The 26,129-nt window shown below is 39.8% G+C and overlaps 1 protein-coding gene across 1 annotated transcript in view; it reads left to right on the forward strand.

Annotated features, from left to right (window-relative positions):
- UMAD1 (UBAP1-MVB12-associated (UMA) domain containing 1) overlaps positions 1 to 18,617 on the forward strand; it is a 221,073-nt gene extending 202,456 nt beyond the window's left edge. Inside the window, exon 4 of the mRNA XM_045494913.1 lies at positions 16,676 to 18,617. Coding sequence (XP_045350869.1) covers positions 16,676 to 16,933 — 258 coding nt within the window. The 3' untranslated portion in view covers positions 16,934 to 18,617. The remainder of the gene's footprint in view (positions 1 to 16,675) is intronic.
- The last annotated feature ends 7,512 nt before the right edge of the window (positions 18,618 to 26,129 follow it).

Here is a 26,129-nt window from a genome sequence, read left to right on the forward strand (position 1 = left end):
AGATATTTTTTAAAGTATTTTTTCAAGCAATCACCATGAAATTTCTATTTTGAACTACATCACTTTAATCAATTTTTGTGTTTAGGTTGTAGTTCAAAGCAATTAAATTAACACGAAGTAAAAAACACACAAGGCCTTTAAAAAATTAACTGTATGCTTTGAGCATGAAAACACTGCTTTTATTTGTGCTACTCTGGGCATAAGTAGGGATGATGTACTTCCCCTTTTTTTCTACATTTAAGGGTCCACCCAGAAATTTGCAACTACTTCGAGTCCCGGAAATGTTCTCATTCTCTTTTCTTGCCTGTGATATAATCTCTTAATATAGTTGGTTCAAGAATCATGTTAAGTAGACCCAGATCACATGTGTGAGCCTCTTAACGGCAAGGTAACTTCTCTGTTTGCTGAGAACAGATTGCAACCCGGGTCCTGGCACCTGGTACCTTCTTGTCATTGATCAGAGGTGCCATAGGCTAGAGAATGTGGGCAGTTGAATCCAGTCCATTCCTGTCACTGGACAGTGGCCACAGAAGTCTTGTCTCAGGAAGTGTCATCAGTGTGTGATTACTTTACTTTCTTCAATATAACTGGAATGTATTTTGTTAAGGTAAAAAGGTTACTTTAAAAATATGTTATTCAGGCATCACAACACTGCTTTTTAGGGATTAAATTTATCTAAATAGTCTGTAATTTCAGGGTTTCCATGATCCACATAGAATTAGCATATCCAGCTGGATATAAAAATGACAATACAACATGCAGTGGTTTTCCCTTGTTCTTTTTTTTTTCTTCAAAAAAATTGGATTCTTCCACATTATATATGCTTTTCTTTGTTTTGTTTTGGGAGAAAAAGAAAGTATGATCTTTGGAAAAGTATTCCATAACTCTCTGAAAAAATACTCCCTGATAAAATACTTTTGAAACAATTTGAAAAAGTCTTTAGAAACGGCACATTTAAAAGACATGAAGCGAAGTTTCCTTGGACCGTGTCGGGTTTGGGAGGCAGCATAGACTAGTGGCTAAAAGTGCAATTCCAGAGTTAGACTAAATTATTTGGGTTTCAGTATTCCCCATCTGTTCAGTGGAGATGAAAATAGTATGTACATCATAAACAAAACATTCAATGAGATAACACAGGTAAAGAGCATAGAACAGTGACTGGCAATAAAGTGCTCGTTAAACGTTATCCGATGTCTGTAGCAGTGGAGGTACACTATTAGAACCTTAAAACAGACTCAAAGTCAATAAAATTAGAATTAGTAACACTAATAGAATTTACTTACTAGTGTACATCAAAACTCAAATCTAAATCCTTATTTCCACCGTCACAGGGAGACCATAAATTAGTGTCTTTAATGAATTTCCATCAACGTACCTGCAAAGTAGGCATGGGAGGGAAAACAGAAACTCTGCTGGACTCTGAGTGTAGATTCTATACATTTAAGAATACTCTTAGAAATTACAGGTGTTTGTTTTTAAGACACTTTGGCAGTTGAAGCCATAGCAATTATTTCTAGAAGGCTAAAAGAAAATCTGTACTAGGTTCTGAAAATCAACTACCCAGAAATACCAGACCTTTGAAAACTAGTCCTCAAGGGCACCTGGGTGGCTCAGTCAAACATCTGACTTCGGCTCAGGGTCATGATCTCATGGTTTGTGAGTTTGAGCCCTGCATCAGGCTCTCGGCTGTCAGCACAGAGCCGGCTTTGGATCCTCTGCCCACCCCCCACCCACCCCGCCTTCCGTCCCCTGCTACCCCTCCCCTAGTTGTTCTCTCTCTCAAAATAAATAAGTAAACTTAAAAGAGGGAAAAAGAAACCTAGTGCTCATGTAACCAATAGCCACCGTGGAAACGGTGGGTTCTAGAGAGTTAACTGCTGTTGCTGCTTCCATCCGCCGCCGCTCATGAGGCCTTTCTGTCCCTCATTCAGTCATCATGAACACCCAGCTGACCCATGGTGAAGTCATTAGGTGGCGAAAAGGGAACTATGTGAGGCTCTTCCCTCTCCTATCCTATCTTCCATTTCTATCAGGTTAATTATGTTCACCCTTTGACTTCTGATAACCAGTCACTGCCACTTCCAGTGAACCATTGCTTTTTTGGTCATACACATGCATCTTTCTGAATCCCTTTCTTTTTACTAGATTTTACCACTTAATCTCAGGAAAATTCTACTTTGTCACCTTGCTCTTCATAAGATTAAAACAAAAACTGTTAAACACAACTCTCCAGATTTCCTAGACCTATTTCTTATGAAAGTAATCTGACAATACAACAATCTTAGAAGTACACCGAAGTACCTTCCAGATTCCTTACCAAAGTTCAGTTCCTACAACTAAATTTGCTTTTTTCAGTAGAGACAATGGTCATTGGGACTTAAATCTAATCCTCTTCCTAAGTCTTGCAGATTAATTTTCAACTTGAAGTACAAGAAACAGTATATATTCTGATAATTACCACTTTCTCCCTAAAAACTTAGGAATCCTGAAAAAGGATATCCCTAAGAATTGGTTACATATTAAGCAGTTTTTCTGCTGTTGATCTGAAAGCATTTTTCAACTATTCTGTGTATTTTCCTTTGGTTACTCTATTGAGGCATTTAAAAATTTTTAATTAAGATTTTAAATTAAATTTTAAAAATTGAGCTATGTGAATTTTAAATTTTCCTCTAAATTTGGGCACAATTGTGGCTTCTCATTTTTAATCATTTCTTAGCATTATTCACTCTCTATTTTGTTAGGTAGACTTTCTCTCAGAGGAGGTAATGACATCTCATACCCTTAAAATAACACACAAAAGAATTACAGCACAGAGTTCCAGAGTGCGTAGAAAGTCTTAGAGATAATGGTGCTGCTTCAAATAAGATTGAAATACCATCAATTATACTCAGATTTCAATCTATAAAATATTAAGCTGGCAAGGCTTACTTTAATTATGATTTTAAAACTAAACAAAACATACATTATAAAAAGGTGCGTACAAATTTATTATACCTTAAAAATCACAATTCAAAATAAGCAGGGAACATTTTCTATTTCCCTCGCTTCAGGCTCTTGCTAACGTGGCTCCACATATCATAAATACTCTGTATTCCTATATTCATTGAAACCTGAGGGGCGCCTGGGTGGCGCAGTCGGTTAAGCCTCCGACTTCAGCCAGGTCACAATCTCGCGGTCTGTGAGTTCGAGCCCCGCGTCAGGCTCTGGGCTGATGGCTCAGAACCTGGAGCCTGTTTCTGATTCTGTGTCTCCCTCTCTCTCTGCCCCTCCCCCGTTCATGCTCTGTCTCTCTCTGTCCCAAAAATAAATAAACGTTGAAAAAAAAATTAAAAAAAAAAATAAAAACATGCTAAGTGAAATAACCCAGTCACTACAGGATGAGCATTGTACAATTAGAGGTACCTAGATAGGCAAACTGATGGAAAGTATAATGCATAGAGGTTACCAGGGGCTGGGGGAAGGGAAAAATGTTAAATGGGTACAGAGTTTCTGCTTGGGATGATGGAAAAGTTCTAGAGATAGACGGTGGTAATAGTTGCACAATATTGTGAATGTACTTCATTCTACCAAATTATACACTTAAAAATGGTTAAGATGAATTTTTATGTTGCATATATTTTACCACAATAAAAAAAAATATTATCCTGAGTTAGCCATAAAATAATAGCACTCTCCTTGGGGCTCTGAGCATACACCACGAAGGGACCCAGCCTCTTGCCATTCTGAGTAGCCCCTTCATTCTCACACGGGGGTGGAGAAAACACAGCTGTATTTACTTTTCCAACCCCATCTTCTATTTTGAAATACAACCTTTTTTGCAAATGAGAGCCAAGGTCAAGTGACACAGCACTCCTCTCACCATTTCGGTTTGCCAAACATTGTTTTTCTAGCAGAGTGCTGGGTTAGGTGCAGCGAGTGTGGGTAATGCTACCACTCACATGCCCTCTGAGTGGAATTTAATTAGCCTACCTTCATAATTTCTGTACTCCATTGTATATTCACCAACGATAGTATTTCCAAGTGTGTGGCCTATTCCACACACAAATTCAAATTACAAAGAAAATAAGGCTTTTCCTGTCCCATATTTTTCTATTTCTTAAAGATTTTTCTGTTTCTTGAGTTTAGAAAGATGTTTAAGGTGAACATGAGGTCCTACTGATCATTGTCTTCGGATTTTGGCTATGGACATGACAGTTCTATGTACATACTAGCATGTATTTATGTCTTCACATAATGATAATATAAACAATGACAAAATATAAACTTTTCGGAGTAAACTATGAGCAGAACAGATTAGCTTTCTATCTTCAAACAACAACCTTAACATGCCATAATCATATGTTTATTTTTTTAACATCTAAATGGTTGTTCTTAAAAAATATATTATTCTTAGGTTATGAATGTTTAAATGTTCATTACATCAAAGCATATACCAAAAAAGCCCAGCATGTAGCTATTACTTAATATCTTTAGATTTACTTTCTTTTTGTATTTCCTACTACTATAGTATGCTATTTATTTCCACTCAATCAAGATGATACAAGTATGCCTACGTATCTAATTACCTCAAAAATGTGTATATAAAGTATTTATATTTTCTTACCATCTCTAAAAAAGGAAGCATTCCATTTCCCTTCTTGTTGTATATGCAGATGGCTGAGGTGCTTTGTTGTTTTACAAAACGAAAATCAAGCATTTCAGTGAAACTAATATTTAGTCTGCTGCAATCTCAAAGATCATTTTTCATTGTTTTTCTTTGAAATTATCTGGAAAAAATATGACCTTGTTGCATTGTGTTCTGAAGAAGTTGAACAGATACTTAAAATAAAACTATATAAGTGGGAAGTTAAGTGGAATCCAGTGTGACTAATAAGGGATATCAAATTCTTTAGACCTGTGGTGTACATAATAAGCTTAAAGAGTTTGTGTACAAAAGGCTAAGCCATTGTGTAGCCGTGGCTATGATCAGTTGCTATAGTTTTCTAAGCCATTACGTATTGGATCCTGCTTACTAGATTTAACCTAGTAACAAGATGCTTAGTTGTTCTGTTACTTTAAGCTCTACTTCTATTGTGTCACAGTCTGTACTTTTGGACCGTCATTCTCTACTCCGGATGACACTTGGCCATAGAGAAATTCCTAAGTCCTTAAAACAAACAAAAAAACAGGCAAGTTAACTTTAATACCCTTGATGAAGGCCTTTACATTGAAGGGGGAGCATCGGTTGTAAATCAGGAGAGCCAGAGTACGCATCTCTGCCAATTAGTAGTGATGTGACCTTAGATAGTCCTTAAACTTTGAGCCTTAGAAGATGAGAATTGAAACAGTAGCTAACCTATCAAATTTAACGGGGTGTGAGGCTCAAATGAAATAACGTGTGGGAAACTACTTTGAAAACTGTATGAAGCAATAAACAAATGCCATTTTTCCAAGATTCTGATTAGAACTTGTCTTATCCCACAGATTTAACTGAATTTTGAAATTGATAAAACCATACCAGTAAGTTGTTTCATAGAATATAATAGCACATGTGAGTTTTAAAAACCATTAGTTTGTTATATTTTTTATTTCCAGATCATTTAACATCTGCACAACTCTATTTTTGTTTGTTTGGTGTGGTTAATAGGCCTTTCTTTTTTTGGTGTAAACAAAGATGCATGGGAGGTAGAAATTGGTGGGGTCCTAATGTCCTATTAAGGGTCCTCCTTTTCCTCCTCTGCCTCCTGGGCCAATGGAAAAATAGGATCAAAGAGCCAGCAGACAGAGTAACAAAATGTCCCCCTTTTGACTAAAATAGCCTAGGCTGGACGAGACAGCTTAATGCAGTAGCTAAAACGAACTTCCACACTCCCGATAACTCATGTCTAGACCTGTGGGGAAAGTGTAAGTCAGCACAAAAGACACTCTTACTTCGGCAACTTGTCTCCCCTGGTCCAAGTAAAGAGAGAAGAAAGAGACTTTCTCCAGGCCTCAGGACCTTTGATAGTTTAGTGTCCATTATCTAGAAACATGGACCTATGGCTGTCATCCACCAACTGGGTAGTTCAGCCTACCTCCTTGGGGAGGGATAGGGGGTAGGGCAGACAGCCATAGAGGTTAGAGAAAAATCCCTCTTTATGGAAACCAGAAGAGTAAGACAGGAGCTTTTCTCTTTAACAGGGGGTGAACAGAAATTAAATTAAATAAATGATTCCATAATCTCTAAGACTTCAACCCATCCTCTCTCCTAATCAGCCCTCATCTCTGAGGCTTTCCTCCTCTTACAGTGCTTACCAGTCCTACCACCCTGCTGCTGGTCCTGTTCCCCACACCCCTGCCCTCAAGCATAGGCTCCACTGTAGCCCTTTCAGACTCTACCAGAAATACTGGTTCCTGGAAGAGAAGAGCCATGTAAGGCAGCTTGATGCCCTAGATTGAATGTGTCCCCCCAAAATTCATATGTTGAAACCTAATCCTCAATTATGAGGGTATCAGGAGGTGGGACCTTTGGGAGGTGATTAGGTCATGAGGGTAGAGCCCTCATGGATGGCATTAGTGCCATTACAAAAGAGGTCCCAGAGAAAGCCCTGGCCTTTTCTGCCATGTGATGTTTTAGGGAAAAGATAGCAGTCTACAAACCAAGAAGCAGGCCCTCACCAGACACTGAATCTGCCAGCACCTTGATCTTAGACTTTCTAGCCTTCAGAGCTGTGAGAAATAGATTTTGTTGTTTATATGCCACCCAGCGCATAATATTTTGTTATAGCAGCCAGAATGGACTGAGACAGTTGATTAGGGGGAATTTGGAGTAGACAGGCCTAGTTTCTTCCTCTCTCTCAGTGAAAGGTGGATCTGTGGTAAAAAAAACAGCTGCCACGGCCTCATCTACACTGTAGCAGCACTTCATTGAACTTCCTTTGGGAGACACATTTGTGAAGTAGTTTGTTTGCCAAATCAAGAACAATCCACCTCATTCTTTAGGAAATAGATGTAGCTGGAGCCTCAAACTAGTTTTAAGTTCTATCTGTATTTAATACTACCCATGTTTCACCATGTGGATGATAATGTGGAAAACAGCAAAATCTTGTTAGAGAAAAAAAAAAAAAAAACAGATGTGGAAATCCAGCTTAACATAATAATTCCCGGCTTAGTTTGAATAAATCTGAATATAAAGTTCACAAAGAAACTTACTTAGTCATTCAGTAAACAGGTATTGATCACCAACTATGAGCCAGGCATTGCTCTGATTGCCAGACAAATGTAGATGAAGGCTATTGTCCCTGGCTTTGAGCGGCCCATAGTTTTATGAGAGTGACAGAGAACTCTAGTATGATTTGTGCTGTGAGAGAAGTACATACAAGCTGTTATGGGAATACATGGGCAGGCACTTGGCCCAGGTTTGAGGAGTTACTTGGGGAGATCTTTCTAGAAGAGTCCTGATGTGCCTCCTGAAGGGCAAGTTGAAATAGGCAAGATGAAGAGAGAAGAGACAAAGATGTCCTAAGTAAGGCAGCAGTAATCGAATGAGCCAAAGCTCAGAGCGAAAGGGGGAGCTTGGCATGTTTGGATAATAGCAGGTAGCTTGGTATGGATGAAGATGTTAGGGAATGGTAATAAAAGAAAATAGAGGGATAAGCAAATCCAGATCATATCTATGTACTACAATATGCAGTTTGTTCTCTTGTCCAAAGGCATTGAGGAGTGTTAAGCAAGGAAGAGCATGTGTGTGAAATAGCACCAACGAGAAGGAGCATATAGTGTGGGGTGAGCGAGGCCAGATGCAGGACACTCTGGGAGCATCCATGACACGAGACTGCAGTGGCTTGCAGTAAGAGAATTGACAGTGGGGCCAATGGGAAATGAAACTTGGGGAGACATTAAAACCCTCAAAATCAGTAGGAGTCAGCCATTTACTGGATGGAGAAAGTGACAGGGAGGGAAAAGTAAAAGACAGTTCAGGCTTCTGTGTTTGGTACTCATTATACAAAAAAAAAAAAAGTTAGAAGAGCATTAGGCTGGGGTAGAGCTGGGAAGGGCTTGAGAGTCAGGTTCAGAACATGTTGAGTTTAATGTGCCACAAGAAAAGGTATAATAAGGAGTTGAATATATGAGTCAGGGTGGTTTCAGGATGGGTGTGGACGTATGTGCATGTGTGTGGATCTACTTTGGGGCAGTGGAGGAGTAGGGCAGAAGGACCCATGGATAGGGATAAGCTCCTCCAAGGGTGTGTGGAGACTAAGAAGAATAAAGGAACAGAAATGAGACACTGGGAGAATACCTTCTTTTCAGAAATAGGCAAAAGAATAATGAGCTAGACAGATAGAGGCAACACTAAGAAGTGGCCCAGAAGCCAGAAAATAAAAACTCTGAGAGTGACCCATCTTAAGTGCTACAAAGAGGTCATATAAAGTTAGCACTTGAGAACATCTTCTGAGTTTAGCACAGTGTGATTATTAGTAACCTTGGACGAAGTAGTGTCAGTACCGGGGCAGATGGCAGTGGGTGAGGAGTGAAGCAGACAGCAAGCGTCAACAATCGGCTCAGCCTGGCTGTGAAAAAAAGAAGGATAGTGTGGGTGTTCAGTGGGTAAGATGCCAGTGGATGCGAAAGACCTTAGGAGAATTTCCTGTAAATGGTGAATTGACTATATAAAAGATTCGCAATTGGGAGCCACCTCCTAATGGATGAAGCCATGTCCTTGAAGACTAGGGACAGGATTGGGTGTGGAACACTGGAAAGGGATTAGCTTTGGGTAGGAAGAGGGCAACATGCCCCTGGTGGCAGGGGAGAAGCATGGAGGGGTACAGATGCAGATACATTTTTGGGGAGCCGTAAGTAGAGGAGATCCTCACCTGATGGTTCCTCTTTCTTCTGTAGAGTGGGATGCTAGCCCACCAGCTGGCAGCGAGGAGACAGGTGGTGATGTAGGGCCAGGGGAGAGGAGAGCAGGGGTGAAAGTGTGCTGGCAAGAATGAGAGGGAAGGCCTACAGCACAATGTGAGATTTCTGGATAGCCTAAGGTCAGAGATTATGAACTTATATAAATTAACTTCCTAAAAATGTTTTTTTTTTTTAAATCACTGGAATAGCCTTTTTTATTTCCCAAACCAGAACTAAACAGGATCCCATGCTGAACATACTGTTTCTTGCTGGTTCCTTTCCTAAAATGCTTCTCTTTCCTCTTTCCACTGCTCCCCCCTCTAGAGTTGGCTGTACAGAAGATTTTCCGGCTTCAGTGAAGCCACTTTTCCAAGAAAGCATGGAACAGATCACAGAAGCAAGTGCCAGCTTGCCTACTTCCCCCTCTTCACTTGCATACATTCAGCTGGAGTTCTGAAAAGAGGAAGTCAGGAGACTTTTTTTTTTTCTTTAAGAAAGATAGAAGAAGCAGGAAGCACAGGCAGGTGGAAATACTGGGGGGAGAAGAGGGGGGAGAAAGAGGAAAGGGAACAAATATTGCAAAAAAAAAAAAAATCATGAGCCAAAACGTAAATTGAAATGATGTCAGAGATCAGAAAGGAAAGGGAAGGGAGCAAAGAAAAGATCTATCTACTTTCTGACCTGGCCTTTCTGTTCAAATATGTGGCAGCCTCAAACTGGGAACCCCGGCCCCATGGGAAGCAGGTTTTCAGTGAGTTCAGCTTTCTCTCCTGCCTAATTTATCTGTATCGGTGGTCAGGTGTTCCGGGCTTTTGTTTGTTTCTTTGGCCTAACCCCACAATTTAAAAGTCAAGTGCCTAGAATATCTCAGAAATAAGGGGACCAGATTCAGTGCCATTCAAGGGTCACAAGTGAGCCCTCATGATATGCAGGCATTACTGTTCTGGGTATGGAGGATTTGCAGAAAAATGGCAAACAGTCTCTACTTTTGCAATATCATTTCTCCCTAGTGAAAGGAGACTGTGGCTTCGGACTTATGTAGGTGTAAGAGACCAGTCCTCTGGCTTTTATCAGCCAGCCAGATATTTATTAGCAACCAGCTTCTTAGAGAAAAATAAGGAGCTTGAGTACGGCCTTAACTCTACCATTGCTTGTATCACCTTCTAACCTCTTGTCCCCTGATGCTTCTGACTCAGATTTGCCCCCCAACCCACCCCCATCAAGACGCTGATGTAATGCAAGCAGATACCAGCTGAAGCCAGAATAGAATGGATAGTTATCTGGGGAGATAAAGTGACAGTGTTGCCTGTTCAAGCTATTGTTCAAAGGAACATGTCCTTTATTTATAGTTGTTAGAATTTAAAGGCATAGACAGCGAGAGCTTGACATTCCCTCTTCTTACTATAACTCGTTTCCTAGAAATAGGCTTTAGCAAATAGCTACCTTCTTTGTATGTAAATTGAATGTGTTAGATAGGTGTTTTATACCTGGTTTCATATTCTTCTAATAGGTTCTATTACTGTTTTGGTTAAGGTTGGTTTCTAAATTTTAATGCATCAATATTTTGCTTTTATACGACACTATTTTAGCTTTGCTTATCTGAGGCACAGGTTGCCTCAAGAAAGCAGGAGATTTAAAAAAAAATGCCAAATATAGGTGACGTTCCTATTAATAACATTTTCATACTTTAGTCGGGTATGGCTCCGTAAATTAGGTCTCCAAATTGTTAGCGGGTTTGCAAATTGGCACTCCTTAATAGATTCCATGGTGGTTTGGGGGGCTTCTGTGCCATGAGGTTCCCAGGATGCCACGAACCTTCTGTCGCTCCAGGGAAGTGACTTCATTTCTCTAAGCCTTTACTGAGAAGTGTTATGTGCCTTGTATTCTTGGACTGTTTTTTCTGAAGCTCTGAGATTTTACAGATTGAACCTCGTGAATCTTTACCACCCCTCTGCAAGAAAGGGAGGAATAGTGCCTCTAAACCTTTTTGAATTACTTGAAACGAAGATAATAGAGTGTGAGGAATACAAGATAAACTTGGCCGGCCCATTTTTTTTAGCAGGTTTGCTGATGAACAAGAAATAATTATTTTTATACAAACACGAAAATAGCTTATTATTTGTAAACTTCATTTGTTGTAATGATACAGATAAAGAAATTTACTTTCTCCCCAAGATTAAAAAAATCTGACACGGTATGCTCCTATTTAAACACTAATTTGAAAAAAGTATTAAAGCTAGATTATATGAAGGAACTTCTGCTCAAGAACATTGTCATAGCAGCCTTTCTGTGAACAGGATTAATCACAAAAATAACGAATATGCCTTATGAACATAATATTCGAAGTAATTTTCAAAAATTTGGCTATTAACTATAAGGTTAATTGATTCTTTTCTTCTCGCTCCATTGTGGTTAACATACTCATTCTTCCCTTTAAAGACCCATTTTATTATGCAAATGAAAAAAATTGAAAGACTTTGTGTCTAAGAGAGAGGGCTGCTTTTTTGCCGGGGAACTCATGCACCTGTTTCAGCCCTCAGCCCCCACCTCTGCTTCCACTGGCTGCCAAGCTAGACTCAGAGATCAGAGTAGCGGGTGTGGGGTCCTTGAATTTTGACTCACATTTTCTTTGTGACTTACTCTCGTTTTGCCTTATAGTTTCTCCCCTCCGAGCTCTCAGCATGCCAACAGCAGCTGCACCATGGCCCTCACACTGCTGCCAAAGGGCAGGCAGCCTCCTTGGAGACTGTAATGTTGCACTCTAGCCAACTGTTAAGAGATAGATGTTGGAGTCATACATACAGCACAGCTGAAATTCAGATCTTTCTAGGAGGCATTTGGTGGAACACTTTTTCCATGGTAATTTTTAATTAATTTTTAAGTTTTGGAGACTTTTCTATTTTGGACAGTTTTCAAACATGTGCAAAGGTAGGAACACTACCAAAGCACATTCCCACGTAGCTTCTAGCTCTCCATTTTGACAGTAATCAACTTATTGACAATCTTGTTTCACTGTCCCTGTTTTCCCTGTGGTTCATCCAGACGACTGGTAGACTTATTTCCAGGGATAAATACCTCCTAAATTACAGTTGCTTTTCTGTCCTCCTTCAGTCTAAGATCTGTCACCTTGATGATTTTTTCAGTCCTTTTCAATGGTAAAAGATATGAGAGTCTCCTTTCCTTCTAAATTAAGCTAAGATATGCTATGTTGGCACCTGTCATATTTTCTAATACCATCCCCGAAATTTTCAAGGCTTTGTGCATTCAGCTGGCCAGTCTATCCAGAGTACATCTGAGGTGTGCAGGGTCTTAGAATGTGGAGCATTAAAGGTCACTGAGTTGAATTCTCCATGTCACCACAGACTAGCTATGTAACCTGGGACAACTTCCTTCACCTTTGTGTGCTTCTGTGTCCTCTTATTTTTACTGTGGGGTCAATAGTAGTACACCACCACCCCCCCCCCCAACTACTCCCAGAGGTGTGGTAGGGCTTAAATGAGAGAGTACATTTAGACAGCTCAGATGGAGCTGGCTCAAAGGTCATGTCCAGTATCTGCAGCTTGCTTCCATCTTTCTCCTCCTCATTTTTCATCCCTCACTGCTCATTTTACAGAAGAGAGAAGTGAGGTCCAGGTGGATGAAGCATATGCCAGTTTTATCAGGAGAACTTGAACAAGGAATCACATGTCTCAATTCCTTTATTATCCAAGATGCAGTTTGCCATAGTCTTGTCCTTAAGGAATTGTGCTCTGACACATAGGAATGATTTGTAAAGGAAAGGAAGGGGGATTAATCAAAGCCTGCACAAAGAAATAAATATTGCTGCCAGAGAGTTAAACCTGAGAAGGGATGTATTTAGAAAGCAAAGTAGTGGGGCACCTGGGTGGCTCAGTCGGTTAAGCGTCCGACTTCAGCTCGGGTCATGAGCTCAAGCCCTGCATGGGGCTCTGTGCTGACAGCTCGGAGCCTGGAGCCTGTTTCGGATTCTGTGTCTCCCTCTCTCTCTCTCTGCCCCTCCCCCGCTCACACTCTGTCTCTCTGTCCCTGAGAAATGAATAAACCTTAAAAAAAAAGCAAGCAAAGTGGTACAAGTAACGTACCTCCTCATTGGAGAGAGTGAGATTTCAAAAATGTTTTTGTTTAAGAAAGGAGATGATTTGGCTAATGAAACTGGAGAACATTCTGTACACAAGGAAGAAAGAGAAGAAAGTTCAAGCATGGGATGCTACTAATAGATCCAACAAACATTTGCATGTGAGATTAAGAGGGAAGGCAAGATATAAGAGCGGAGGGTAAGGTAAGATGATTTGAGCCACCAGTGGATGTCAGCAACAAAAGAGATGGATGGATCCCAGACCTTATCTAAAGCCAAGTGGCATCTGCCATTCCTAAAGTTTTTATTTATTTGCTTACTTTAACATGTGCTAAGCATTATTGTACTTACCTGGGAACATCATCACTTCATTAATCCTCACAGCAATCCTATGAAATAGGTACTATTACTGATCTTGAAATACAGCCAAGGAAACTGAGCACATGGAAGTTAAAAAACTTGCCCATGGCATAAGCAGGAGACCTTGGATTTGCACCCAGGCAGTGTCTCTCTACAATCTGTGCTCTCAACACTCTGCTGTGCTGCTCCAGGGTAAGCCCCTGTGCGTAGGTCATCTTGAAGAAACCAGTGATAGATAGGTGATACTTTGTAAAGAGGCTAGAATTGTGGCATCGTTACTCACTGACACCTGTGCTCTCATCTGACCCAGGGATCCTTCCTCTTTAAGCCTCAGTCAGGTTTCAGGAGGCAGGTTCTGTCCACCGCATACATGGACCTTTCTAATAAGCTTTGTCATAGCAGGGCACACTTGCCTTGTTCTAGCTGCAATCCTAAGAAAGTGCTCTGGTGTTTTATTTATGATGTCATAAGACAACTCTTGCTAGGGATGTGTTTGGTTAATTCAAAGTCATTTACTAACAGATTTCTTGAGGGTCTCTGTTCTGTGTTGGGCATGCCTTGTGAAGAGAGTAGTTCCTCTCTTACAGAATCTCCATAGAGTTTTCCTTTCTAGAGCTTCTCATTAGCATATCACTACCATCATTCTCTCAATTCATAAAGCAAAAGAAAAATTGGGAGAAGCCTCTCTTGACCCCACATCCCCTTCCAGCAACCGGCATATATCTCTTTTCCCATTTGCAGTATAATGTCTAGAAATGCTGTCTGTTCTATTTGTCCTCACTTGCCTTCCTCCTGTTGTCTTTTAAACACAACACCAAGCAGACTTTCTTCTCAAGATCTCCTCCAGCTCCAGACTCCTATGAGATCCCTCTACCTACTAACAGCTCCACCTGGATGTCTGTTAGGCACGTGGAACATCCAGAACAACTCCTGATCTTCCTGCCTTGCCTGCTCCCTCATGACACCCTTTCCCATCCCTGTAAATGGAGACTCCATCCTTATTGCTCAAGCCACGAACTTTGGCTTCATCCTTGATCCTGCTCTTGCTCTCATACCCCACATCCATTCCATCAGCAAATCCTGTTGGCTTTCTCCTTGGTCTATCCACATTCCAGCCATTCTGTCTCACCCTTAGTATCACCACCAGACCCACAAGCCCAGCTGGTCTTCCTGCTTCCTTCCCTGGCCACAGTGCCCCCCACACCCACCATTAGCTATAGTCAACACAGCAACCAAAGCAATTCTTTTGACATCAGTAAGAGTACATCTCTTCTGCAACAATATGTTCTTCAAAATTTTTGTAACGCCTACATGCCACAATATGGTTGGATTTCATACATAAAATATTAAGTGAAAGAAGCCAGAAACAAGAGTTCATACTGTATGGTGACTTCATGTAAAATACAGGTAATACCAACCTTTGCTATTAGAAATCAGGATGATTGGGGCGCCTGGGTGGCTCAGTCGGTTGGGCGGCCGACTTCGGCTCAGGTCATGATCTTGCGGTCTGTGAGTTCGAGCCCCACGTCGGGCTCTGTGCTGACCACTCAGAGCCTGGAGCCTGTTTCGGATTCTGTCTCCCTCTCTCTCTGACCCTCCCCCCGTTCATGCTCTGTCTCTCTCCGTCTCAAAAAAAAATAAATAAACGTTTAAAAAAAAAAAAAAAGAAATCAGGATGGTTACTGAGGGGCAGGGAGTTGGTTGTAACTGAAAGAGAGCACCTTGAGGGCCTCTGGAGAAGCTGGTCATTTCTGTTTATTGCTTTGGGTGCTGGTTGCTCACAGGTATTTGGTTGGTTAAAACTGAGCAAGCTCAACACTTATGATGCACCCTTTTCTGTATGTCTTTTCCACTTCAATAACAAGTTTCACAAAACTGTTATTTCTTACACAGAAAACCATCCTCCTCTACTCAGAAGGAATTTATCAGCACTTGCAACTATTATGATAGAAGCCTCACGCAGGCAAAAATCGTGTCTGCTTTCATCCACTCAACAAATACTGAGCACTGCGCACTGATCTGGGCACTGGGGATACAGCAGTGAACATGGGAAATAAAAACTCCCTAAGCTTCTAAGGGGTGATACTAGAATAAATTATACACCATGTAACAAGGTACTGAGGGCTAAGGAGAGGAAAAAGCAGGAGAGGGAGATGGAATGCTGGAGTGGGGGGAGTGAGGGCCAGGAGACAGTTAAAATAAGGTGGGCAGGAAAGGCCTCCCTGAGAAGGACATGGGAGAAGGAGCCCCGGTGGGTCTGGGAGAAGCATCTTCGGGGCAGAGGGACTGGAGAAGAGGGAGCCAGGACAGACTAGCTGGAGAAACTGTCAGAGAGGTACTGGGGCCAGATCAGGAAGGGCCTTGTAGGCCTTTGTAAAGACTCTGGAGTTTTATCCCCCAGGTGGGGACTGACTGGAGCAGATGGTGAGTAAAGTTTTTCCTGACCTGGTTTAAGCTAGGTTTTAGCCACTTGGAGCAGCAGGCCATTCGTTCTCATTTTCATAAACATACTTACAACTTTTTACTCAATCTCCTGTGGATAGATACTTAGGTAGTTTCCAGTACGGGGCTTGCGTAGAGTGCTATGAACACCCTAGTGCACATCTTTTGGTAAAGTACTATATGCAAGGTCTACCAATCTTAAAGAAATTGAACAAGATACATCAGCTTGTGTAACATAACATGCTAGTTCCAGCGAAAGTCGGGCAATCAATCAATACTTGGGGTACACAGGGGAGGTAAATGCTCAAGTTTATCTTAGGGAATAGAAGGTGGAGGATACATGCATCCATACAGAGTATGCAAGGTAACATATGCTAGGTGAAGAATACAAAGAAATGTCAAATAGATAGCTTGCTCTCAAGTACCCTAGAGTCTAGTTGGAGATAAGACATATGCATAGGAAATAGCCACTAGCAAGAACACAAACATGAAATGCCAAATAATATCCTAGTCAGTTTGCCCCATATTCTCTCTGAAGCAGGCAGGGCCACTTTGGACTATGTTCATCTACGATTTCACAGGGAACCTGAGAGTTCTGTAAAGCCTGGAAGCTTACATCAGATTTGTGAGCCAGACTTTGTAGACCTTATCTGGGCTAGGGAAATAGCAAGAATGCAGGCTTGTATTTAGGGGGCCCTGAGTGGTCAGCCAGAGTCAGAGAAGGGTTTAGGATTCATTTTAAAGCCTAGTAGAGATTTAGGTGGATATATTTCTCAAGTAAGTAAATAGCAGCATTCCAACCTTGGAATATTTCTATATTCCACATTTCTCAATCATTTTGATATATTAATGCCACATTTACCATTTCTAAACCTCAAAGTCCACAAGGTCTAAATGACTTAAATATATATGTATTTTTAGACTGGCAAAGAAAACTCATCCAGTGTGACTGTAGCAGGCCCCGAGGTGGAAAATAAGGCAGGCCAGACTTTGGAAAACAACTCATTAATGGCTGAACTCCTCAACGACGTACCCTTCACCTTGGCCCCACACGTGCTGGCTGTGCAGGGCACCATCAGTGACCTTCCAGACCACTTACTCTCCTATGATGTCAGCGAAAATTTATCACGGTTTTGGTATGATTTCACTCTTGAAAATTCAGTGCTCTGTGATTTGTAATCTTTTTGTCTATTTGCACCTTAACAGCTTTCAACAAAGCTTTGCCTATTTTATTTAACCCGTTTGATGTTCTTTGCCATTTCACTGCTTAACCGTCCCCAGAAACGCAAGGATCATAAAGCAAAGAAAATGTCATTGTGTTCATTACTGTTTTTTAGAATAAAGGATATTTGTATAAGAGTGGGACTAAAGTTCTACCTCCTTTCCCCCCAGATAATAAATTTAAAACTTAGGCTATCAAGGTTCTATGAAAGTATCAGACTTCAACCAGTCTCTCAAAATAGAACACCTCAGGTTTGTCTTAGAAGAGCTGGCACTTTTCTTAGTTACCACAACTCTGAAGTCTGTGCTTCGAATGGAGCGTGACTTGTCTGCTTTGGAGGAAGTTTGAGTTAATGGTACTCCCTTTATTCTTCCACAGGGTTTATGAATGAATTCAGAAAAAAAAAAAAATGTTGCCAGTTAGCTTAATCTCTTCAGTCCGGATTTAGACACTGGGGTGGAAATGTAAAACTTTTCCTACAAAGCAGTGGTAGTTTGCTGACACACAGATGTGGTACCTGCTCTGGATTATGTCTCTTTTGAGTGATACATATCAGTTTCCTCCAACCCACGGCAGTCCTTACCACCTTGCATGGTTCCTGGGTTCCTGCCTTTGTTTTCTGCCTCATTGCAACTTCAGAGTGTGTGCTCTCACCAGCTTTCCAGAGAGCTTCCCCTGTTTCTGCTTCAGCTGGCATTTGCTCTCCTTACCACATATGTTCCCAGTTTATGAAGAGATCCACGTTTCCTTTCAACCTCTCTGCCTCCTAAAGAAAAACATCTCATGACGATGCATATTATTGCTGATAACACCCTTATTTAGAAATTTGTTGGCCACAATACAGATGGGAATGTTTTACTGCTAGAAAAAATAAAATCGACTCATTTCCAATTAGAGTGTAGGCAAAACACCTAACTAGGACTTTCAGTTCTTGGCTATCCCTTATTTATTCCAACTAAAACAGTACAGAACTGCCATTGGTCAATAAACTGTAAAGGGGAGAGGTAAACTGTGACAGAGTATTTTCCGTGCCATGGAAAATTTAAATCACATTTGTTTTGATTAGAAGCAATACAATTTATTGATTCTGTGCCAAATTTTAAGTATATTTTTCACAAAGATAGAGTGCCATAGCAAAACTAAACACTGTGCAAAAAGGTACGTGAATCATTCAAGTTTTAATGTGTTATGCATGTTTGTTTAATAAATGTAGCATGGTCTTGATAAAAATTGCGTATTATTTAAAAGTTAAAAGAACATTTCTATTGACAAAAATAGGCTTCATTTACAAAAACATTACCCCATGAGAGGTGATTGATTACATTAAATCTTTACATAGTTTTCATAAAACATCAGTCTAGGAAATGTGACATGTTACTAACACAAATGTGAACATTTTATAGCAGTTTCTGTGAAAACAGCCTTTTCAATATCCATGTTAATGTACCTTGAGGCTAAATGTTAAGTATGTCATCAATTGGTCTAATATGTGTTAAATTTTATCTAAAATACTCATACATTTCATTTATATTTATGTCTACCATGTTATAAATATGCTTGTAAGTATTTTCATTTGTCTAAAATAATTGTTATATTTAAATAAATGTGAATTAAAATAAACTGATATTTTGATTATTCTCAGATACAGAGAAAAATGGTTTTCTTTATATTATTCATACCTGAATGCAAGTTATTAAATCTTTTGTGAGGCAAAGATTTAAGTTTATAGTTTGTGCAGTGCAGCCAAAGTATGAAATTTCCACTTACCTATAAATTTTAAGAAGTAACACTGAAAATGGTAAGATCGCTAGGACTAGAGAGATTTGGAAGAAATCACATGAATACCTTGCTCTAGACAGATCCTCATCATCCCAAAATTGAGTAAGGGCTAGTGTTCATGACCTCTTTTGTTTTTTAACAAAAACATTTTAGTTTTCTTAAGCCTGTCTATAAGTCAATGTTACTATTTTAAAGCTGGAAGAAGCATTAGAGATCAGCCAGCTGACTTCATTTACCCAAGAGAAACTTGAAGCCTAGAGGGGTTAAATGACCTAACTCACCTGGTTAGTGATAGACATTTATTTTAATAGTGTTCGTAATTATCAATTATAACAAAGCCGTATGCTCTGGTGGAAAGAGTTCGGGCATTTGAGGCAACCAGATGGAGTTTGTAATGGCTCCCTTACTTACAAGCTGTGGGACCTTGGTCACTTACCTAACTTCTGGTGCTCTTCGTTCTCTTGCTTGTTAAATAGTAATTGTATGCACCTTGCAGGATTGTGTAGTTTTAGACGGTGTTTGTCAGATACTTGGCAGCATAAAGCTTGAGACACCATAGGTGTTCTGAGAAAGAGTGCTGCTATAATTCTCATTACTAACCACACATGCACACTAGTCTAACAAAATGCAAAATATGAATGAACCGAACTGCTTAAAAAGTAATATAAAAAATAGCTACCTACATTTACTGTAGGTCCCTCTTGCCCTATTATTTTTTTCCATATTAAATACCTAACTATAAAACAATTCTAAAATATGTTGGTTGACTCACTGCAGTTCCTTAGTTAAGAATTCCTTAAGGAACATTTTTTCTTCCTCTTATTATTAAGCATCATGGTCATTGTCATTAATATAAGTCATCAGTGGAAAGTACAGTAGATAGAGAATATACAAGTGATTTGACTGAATCTTATTTTTAGCCCTAAAATATATTCAGGAAGTTGCATGTATTTTTTCCCCAGCTTTCTTTAAAGTCGTTTGCATCTTTTTCTAAAAGCAAAATTAGATAATTCTGACCAACTTAATATGGTTAAATTTTTATCAACTGAACTTTAAAATTATTTTTTAATGTTTGTTTATTTTTGAGAGAGACTGCGCACGTGTAAGCGGCGGAGGGGCAGAGAGAGAGGGAAACAGAAATGGAAGCAGGCTCCAGGCTCCGAGCTGTCAGCACAGAATCCGATGTGGGGCTGGAACTCAAGAACCCTGAGATCATGATCTGAGCTGAAGATGGGCGCTTAACTGACTGAGACACCCAGGCGACCTTCACCTGAACTTTTAATATCGTACCATTGGTGCACCTGGATGGCTCAGTTGGTTAAGCGTCTGACTTTGGCTTAGGTCAAGATCTTGCAGTTCGTGCGATCCCACAGTTTGTGTGATCTCACAGTTCGTGAGTTTGAGCCCCAAGTCGGGCTCTGTGCTGACAGCTTAGAGCCTGGATCCTGCCTCTGATTCTGGATTCTTTGTCTCCGTCTCTCTTTGCCCCTCCCCCACTCGTGCTCTGACTCTCTCTCTCTCTCTGTCTCTCAAAAATAAATAAACATTAAAAAAAATTTAAGTTGTACCATTAAGTGTTAACAAAGGCACATCTCTTGTTAACAGTTCTCGAAATCCGCAATAGTTTTGTGGGTTTAAGTAAACATTCATTGACACCTTTTTTCCCTTTCTCAAAGTAAAATGATAAATTAGAAATATTCCCATAGTCCTGAAATCTTATAATTCTAACGGACAAATATGGAATACCAAAGAAATAATATCCATGTTCTAAAACAGTGATATATCACACCTTACTCCCTTACCTATCATGATAACAAATGATCAATAAATGAACATTGCCCTCAGTTACCTGGCAAAAAATGTTAATTTCAGAGATGATACATTGTCTTATTAATTATGTCCTTAATAACATTCACATGAAATGTAAGTATATTGGATAGGTGGCTGAAGGATGTTGCATCTTTTAAAGCCACTGAGAAATACAGATTTGTGGATATTATCTTTTGAGCATTTGTGTCCTACTACTAAGGGCGTGACCTAAATATTATTGAAAAATCTGAAACTCTCAAAATAAGTCTTATTCCACTGATATTACATTGGCCTGAAAGATAAAGTAATATGTGCCAGGAAAATGACTATGCCATATGATGTGGTGGATAGGTGTGCGTGAAAAAGAGAGAGGTACTGATTGATGTGTGGGAGCTCTGTCACAGTCAAAATAGTATGTTAAACATCATTAAATAAAGTTTTTATTTTAGGGTACCCTTTAGATTTACAGAAAAGTTACAAAAATAGTGAAGTGTTCTTACGTGCCTTCCACTTAGTGTCTCCCAATGTTAACATCTTACATTACAACAGTGCATGTGCTACAACTAATGAACCAATTTGGTACTTACTTTTAACTCAAGTCCACACTCCATTCTGATTTCACAGTTTCCCCATCACGTTCTTTCATTCATTCTAGCATTTCATTTAGCACATTACATTTAGTCGTCACGTCTCCTTAGGCTACTGTTGGCTGTGACAGTTTCTCAGACTTTTCTTGTTTTTGATGACCATGACATTTTTGTGGAATTCTGTAGACATTTTGTAGAATGTCCTTCAGTTGGGGTTTATCTGATGATCTAGTTACACTTTTATAAAAGTTAATAAAAGAAATTTTGGAACATTTCACACTCACACAAATACCATTTGTTGTTGGACAAAATATATTCTGTAATTTCCTCAGAATTCATCTTCCAGCAGATCTATTTCTTCCTAACTTTTGCCATGACTATAACTGTATGCACAATAGACTTTCCTGGAGCGTTACCAGTGTTGCATTGTAAGTGGAACCCTCCTCAGGAGTTAGCCTTTCCTAGCTCATTCCCATAATGATTGCATCTTACACATAATGTCATTCTTGAGCAAGTGGTGTAGAGGCAGGAGTACAGTGTAATCATTTTCCTCTCTAAAGAACCAAGATAACTCATGATACAAAGAGCTCTTCTCTACAATAGATGACTTTTTTTTTTTTAATAATTGCAAAAACAAATTTGCAGCTTCGTAAGTTTCTAAAGAAAGAAATATTTCATTTTCAACCTTTAACAAGTAGTTTTAAGAAGCAATAGAAGGAAACTCAGTCATCATTTGAAGGGGAGGTGCCCAAGAAACTCTTATTTTTACTTCTGATCACCCAGAACTGTGTGCTAAAACATAAAGTTGATCTCATCCAATTTCAGTTGGGGGAAAAAAAAAATCAAAGCAAAAAGCATCTTATTTTTTCCTTGGAAGAAATCTAAATACAGTTCTTTGTCAAGAATTTGCCCAGTACCAGATTTAACCCATACCAAGGAAATAAATTCCTTACAATCAAAGGTAAGGCAAAGGATAATTGCATCCAGAACAACCCATCAGTACTCTAACTCTGAACCAGCCCCCCAGACAGCTTTTCAGTTACTACCCAGCCCCAAGAGAGAGTCAGACAATAGACTGTTTCAGAGGTCAGTTAAGGAGACAGCCTCCCACTTAGGACTGCTGCCAGGGACGTCCAATCCAGTGTCTGACATCTGGGTTCTGCAGCTGCCAAGTCTGCCCCTTGTGTGGCCACAGGTGTTGGCTAGAACTCTGAGACACGTGGGGAAGAAAGAACAGGGCAATGTCAGTTTCATTGTATATATGCGTGCTTATGTGTACAGTTTTAATTTTGTTTTTCAAAAGGTACATGATTTATTTTGTTTCAAAATTAATGTATTTCTGCATAATGGCAAGGAACATTTGGAAGGCTAACAAAAAAGCAGCTTTTCTTCAAGAACAAGGACACGACAAAGCCCAAGTTCTTACACCTATGGGGCACACTGTTCACTAAAATGCTGTGTGTGGTATTGCCAGCTTAGTCATTTGAATAGGCCTTCTCAGGACCAAAGAGAAATAAATGGATGCCAAAAAGCAAACAGGCAGTTGGTCTAAGATAAAACCTAAATACTTATCCTCTCCCTACAGTCTCCCCCCTCATCCCTGTTTTGGGTGTTCACAAGAATTTGTGTTTATCAATATGTGTTTTTGAGCCTGGAACAGACTATATCTAGTTTTCTATTTCACACTACACCAGCTGCAACCATCAGTGAACACAGCTTAAAAACAGTAACACCAAGCTCTCTTCTTCCCCTTATAGGAGACTTAGCTCCTATGTGTGGGGCGAATCTAGAAATTTCTACCTCAGGTAAGTATCTGAGGTTCCTGACCCTAACGAAATGGGCAGCAGTAGAAATGAAGATGATTAAGAGAAGGGAATGACATTGGTGAGAACTATAAAGAGCCAACAGTCAACATCATTTAAAAATATAGACATATCTATACCTCCATAATAAAATATATGCTTCCTCCTCGTTTCACCTACTTCAGAGTCTGTAATTGAATTTAATGGAGGAAGAAGGAATCTTCAGATTTCATCTTCTTATCGAATCGCTTTCTAAGGAGAAATGCTTAACAATTTTTCCCACCCTGTTTGCTATGTATTTTACCAGCTAATAGCATTTTTGACAGGTTCTACTTTGTATTTTCTATTACAAAAACAATAGGTAAGCAGAATATACTTTTCCACGGTACAGCCACCACCCCATTTCCCATAAGAATCTATGCCATCTTACTGGTGTTCTATCGGACTTAATGCTTAGCACAGAAATTCTTGATCAGGCTTTGTTGAATGGATGAGTGAACCAATGAAATAAATCATTAAATTATCTATAAATGAGACTTCCCAAGCAAAGGAACCGAATTTCAAAACTTTTGTAGTTTTTCAGGCCCCAGTAAATTCCCCAAATTATCATGCTGTGTTTATGCAGCTGAAAATAATGCTTAGTTTACCAAGCCTCTACAAATTGTGCCTTTGTCTGTTTTGGGTATTCTCTATGTTTTTCAGGTTGTGTTTTCCTCTGCCCATAATGACTATGTATGTTCTCATGATGAGTAAGAACTGATTCTAGACAATACAGTATATTTTGGTGCTGTGGATTAACTCATTTGAGGTTTTCTCTAGCTGCCAAGTTTCTCTTGTGTGTTCTTGATTGTGTTTGCATGTATTTCTGCCCCAGAATTTATTAATCCTATATGACCTGCCCTTGAAAAATATCTTCATCTTTCATATGCCTTCCCAAGCACATTTGAGTATTTCAAATGACCTTGGTTTAAAGACATTTTTCTAGGAGCAGTAGCACACCTTTCCATTAAAACTCAACCAATTCTCTTCCCTCGTCATATAAGCATGCTTAGATCTTTTCCCTCTAACTCCAGCTATAAACTCTTTTTCCATCTATTTGGAGTCAAGTTTCTTGAGCGGTCTATATTTGTATCTCCACTTCCTTACTTTCTGTTTACTCACTAACCCTCTCTAACCTGGTTTCCGAGCCCTAGTTAGAAACTCCACTGAATTGCTTCTTACAGAGTTATCTCCAACCTGCCCACTGCTTTATGTCTATTTCTTTCAGGCAGTTATTACTGTTGGTTAGTTCTTCTGTTCTGAATTGTCTTCACCCTTGATTGCTGTGACACTTGCTTTTCTGGTTTTTCTTCCATCTCTTCCACTCCACCTTATACTGTTGGGGACTTCTTTTCCTCATTCCACCCCTAAAATGTTGGCTGTCTTCTGGCTCTGGTATCCTGCACAGTCATATGCATAACTATCTGCTACTGCTGACACCCAAACTGATCTCTAACCCAGAACTCTCTCAAGTTCTCTCTGTATACACAGTTTGTAATCATTCATCTCTCGACTCTTACTCTCAACTTCTATCACAGACCATTTGCTCTCCACTCTTTTGCACCTCTCCCCCCTTGCTCCTGTTTGCTGTGGGGAATTCCTTCTTCACTCCACACGGTTATGATGGGAAATAGCGTACTTGTTACCACTCCTGGACCCCAAAGGGACAGACACACACCCTGACCTGGTTCAGTCAAGATCCTTCTTACCAACTGATAACAAACATAAACAGAAAGCTGCACCTCTTTTGCTGGAGTCCTGACAGCCACCCCTCCCTTTGTGTTTCCAAGTCCTGACATATCATGTGAGGCCCCGGACTACCCAAGCAGTAAATCTAGGAGTCTATCCATTCTTCCTTCTTACTCTGCTCCACACTCAAATGATGATAAACTTGTGTGAATTATATATCGTAAAGCCCTGACTCTTCAATGTGTCTCTGCTCCATATCTACCACTCCCATTTCAGTCTATGTCTTCATCATTTGTCTTAACTGATCTTCCTGCATCCTGTACATTATATAAGCCAGAAAGAACTTACTAAAAAGTAGATTTAAGGGCACCTAGGTGGCTCCGTCGCTTAAATATCTGACCCTTGATTTCAACTCAGGTTGTGATCTCACAGTTCATGAGTTCAGGCCCCACATTGGGCTCTGTGCTGACAGCATGGACCCTGCTTGGGATTCTCTCCCTCTCTCTCTCTCTGCCCTTCCCTCCTACACTCTCTCGAAATTAACTTAATTAACATAATTGATTAAAGATAGATTAAAACCCTCAGTAGCTCTCTGGTATCCTCTATAGAAATGAAGCAACTTAAAGCAAATAAGGGCCCCCAATTCCCTCTTTAGACTCATCTCATGATATTCCTATTCACATCCTGCATGCTCTTCCCTGGTGAGAACATGCCATACCTCCTTCACCATCCTTACATTCTGTTCTTTGTGCTTGGAATGTCCTGACATTCCCTTCTTTTTCGTTTTGCTGTTTGTTTGTTTTCCTGGTCATAAATAATTAATTAAGATATACTTTAGGGAATATAGTGAATATAAAATTTAAGATAATGATATGAAGTAATTTCAATCCTCTTACAAGTAACCCCAGCCCTCAATGCTCTGCAGATGTAAAACCACTGGTGAGACTCACTAACAGAAGTTTGACTACTCCAGAAGAGGCTTTTCGTGAACATTTACAACGAGAGCATCTGAATACCTCTTTTAAGTGCAAAACCACACCACACTTATGCAGCAGCAATGCATTCATATTGTTCTCATTAGTCATTAGTAGTCAACTTGCATAAATCACCAGGAAAAAGCACAACGGACTTCAGAAAATAGGCTTAAAAATGAACCTGTCCTTACAAAACACACACTGCAATGAAAGAGACATTCAAAAAAGTACTATGGGTACTGCAGGAATTGTGTTCATTCCAACAATCTCCAGTGAACCAGTCTATGGCTAAATTATTTTACAAAGTTTACTTCAAGTATCACCTCCTCTGGGAAACCTTTCCTTATGCCTCCTAAGCTGTACTGGATGTCCTTCCACATGCCTTTACTATCCTGTTTTCTCCTCTGTCAACGTTCGAAACCCACAGTGCTGTAACTGTTTGTCTACTTCGTGACTCTGAATTGATGCTAACCT

Source organism: Leopardus geoffroyi, chromosome A2 (genome assembly GCF_018350155.1).
Source record: "Leopardus geoffroyi isolate Oge1 chromosome A2, O.geoffroyi_Oge1_pat1.0, whole genome shotgun sequence".
In the NCBI taxonomy this organism is placed as follows: Eukaryota; Metazoa; Chordata; class Mammalia; order Carnivora; family Felidae; genus Leopardus; species Leopardus geoffroyi.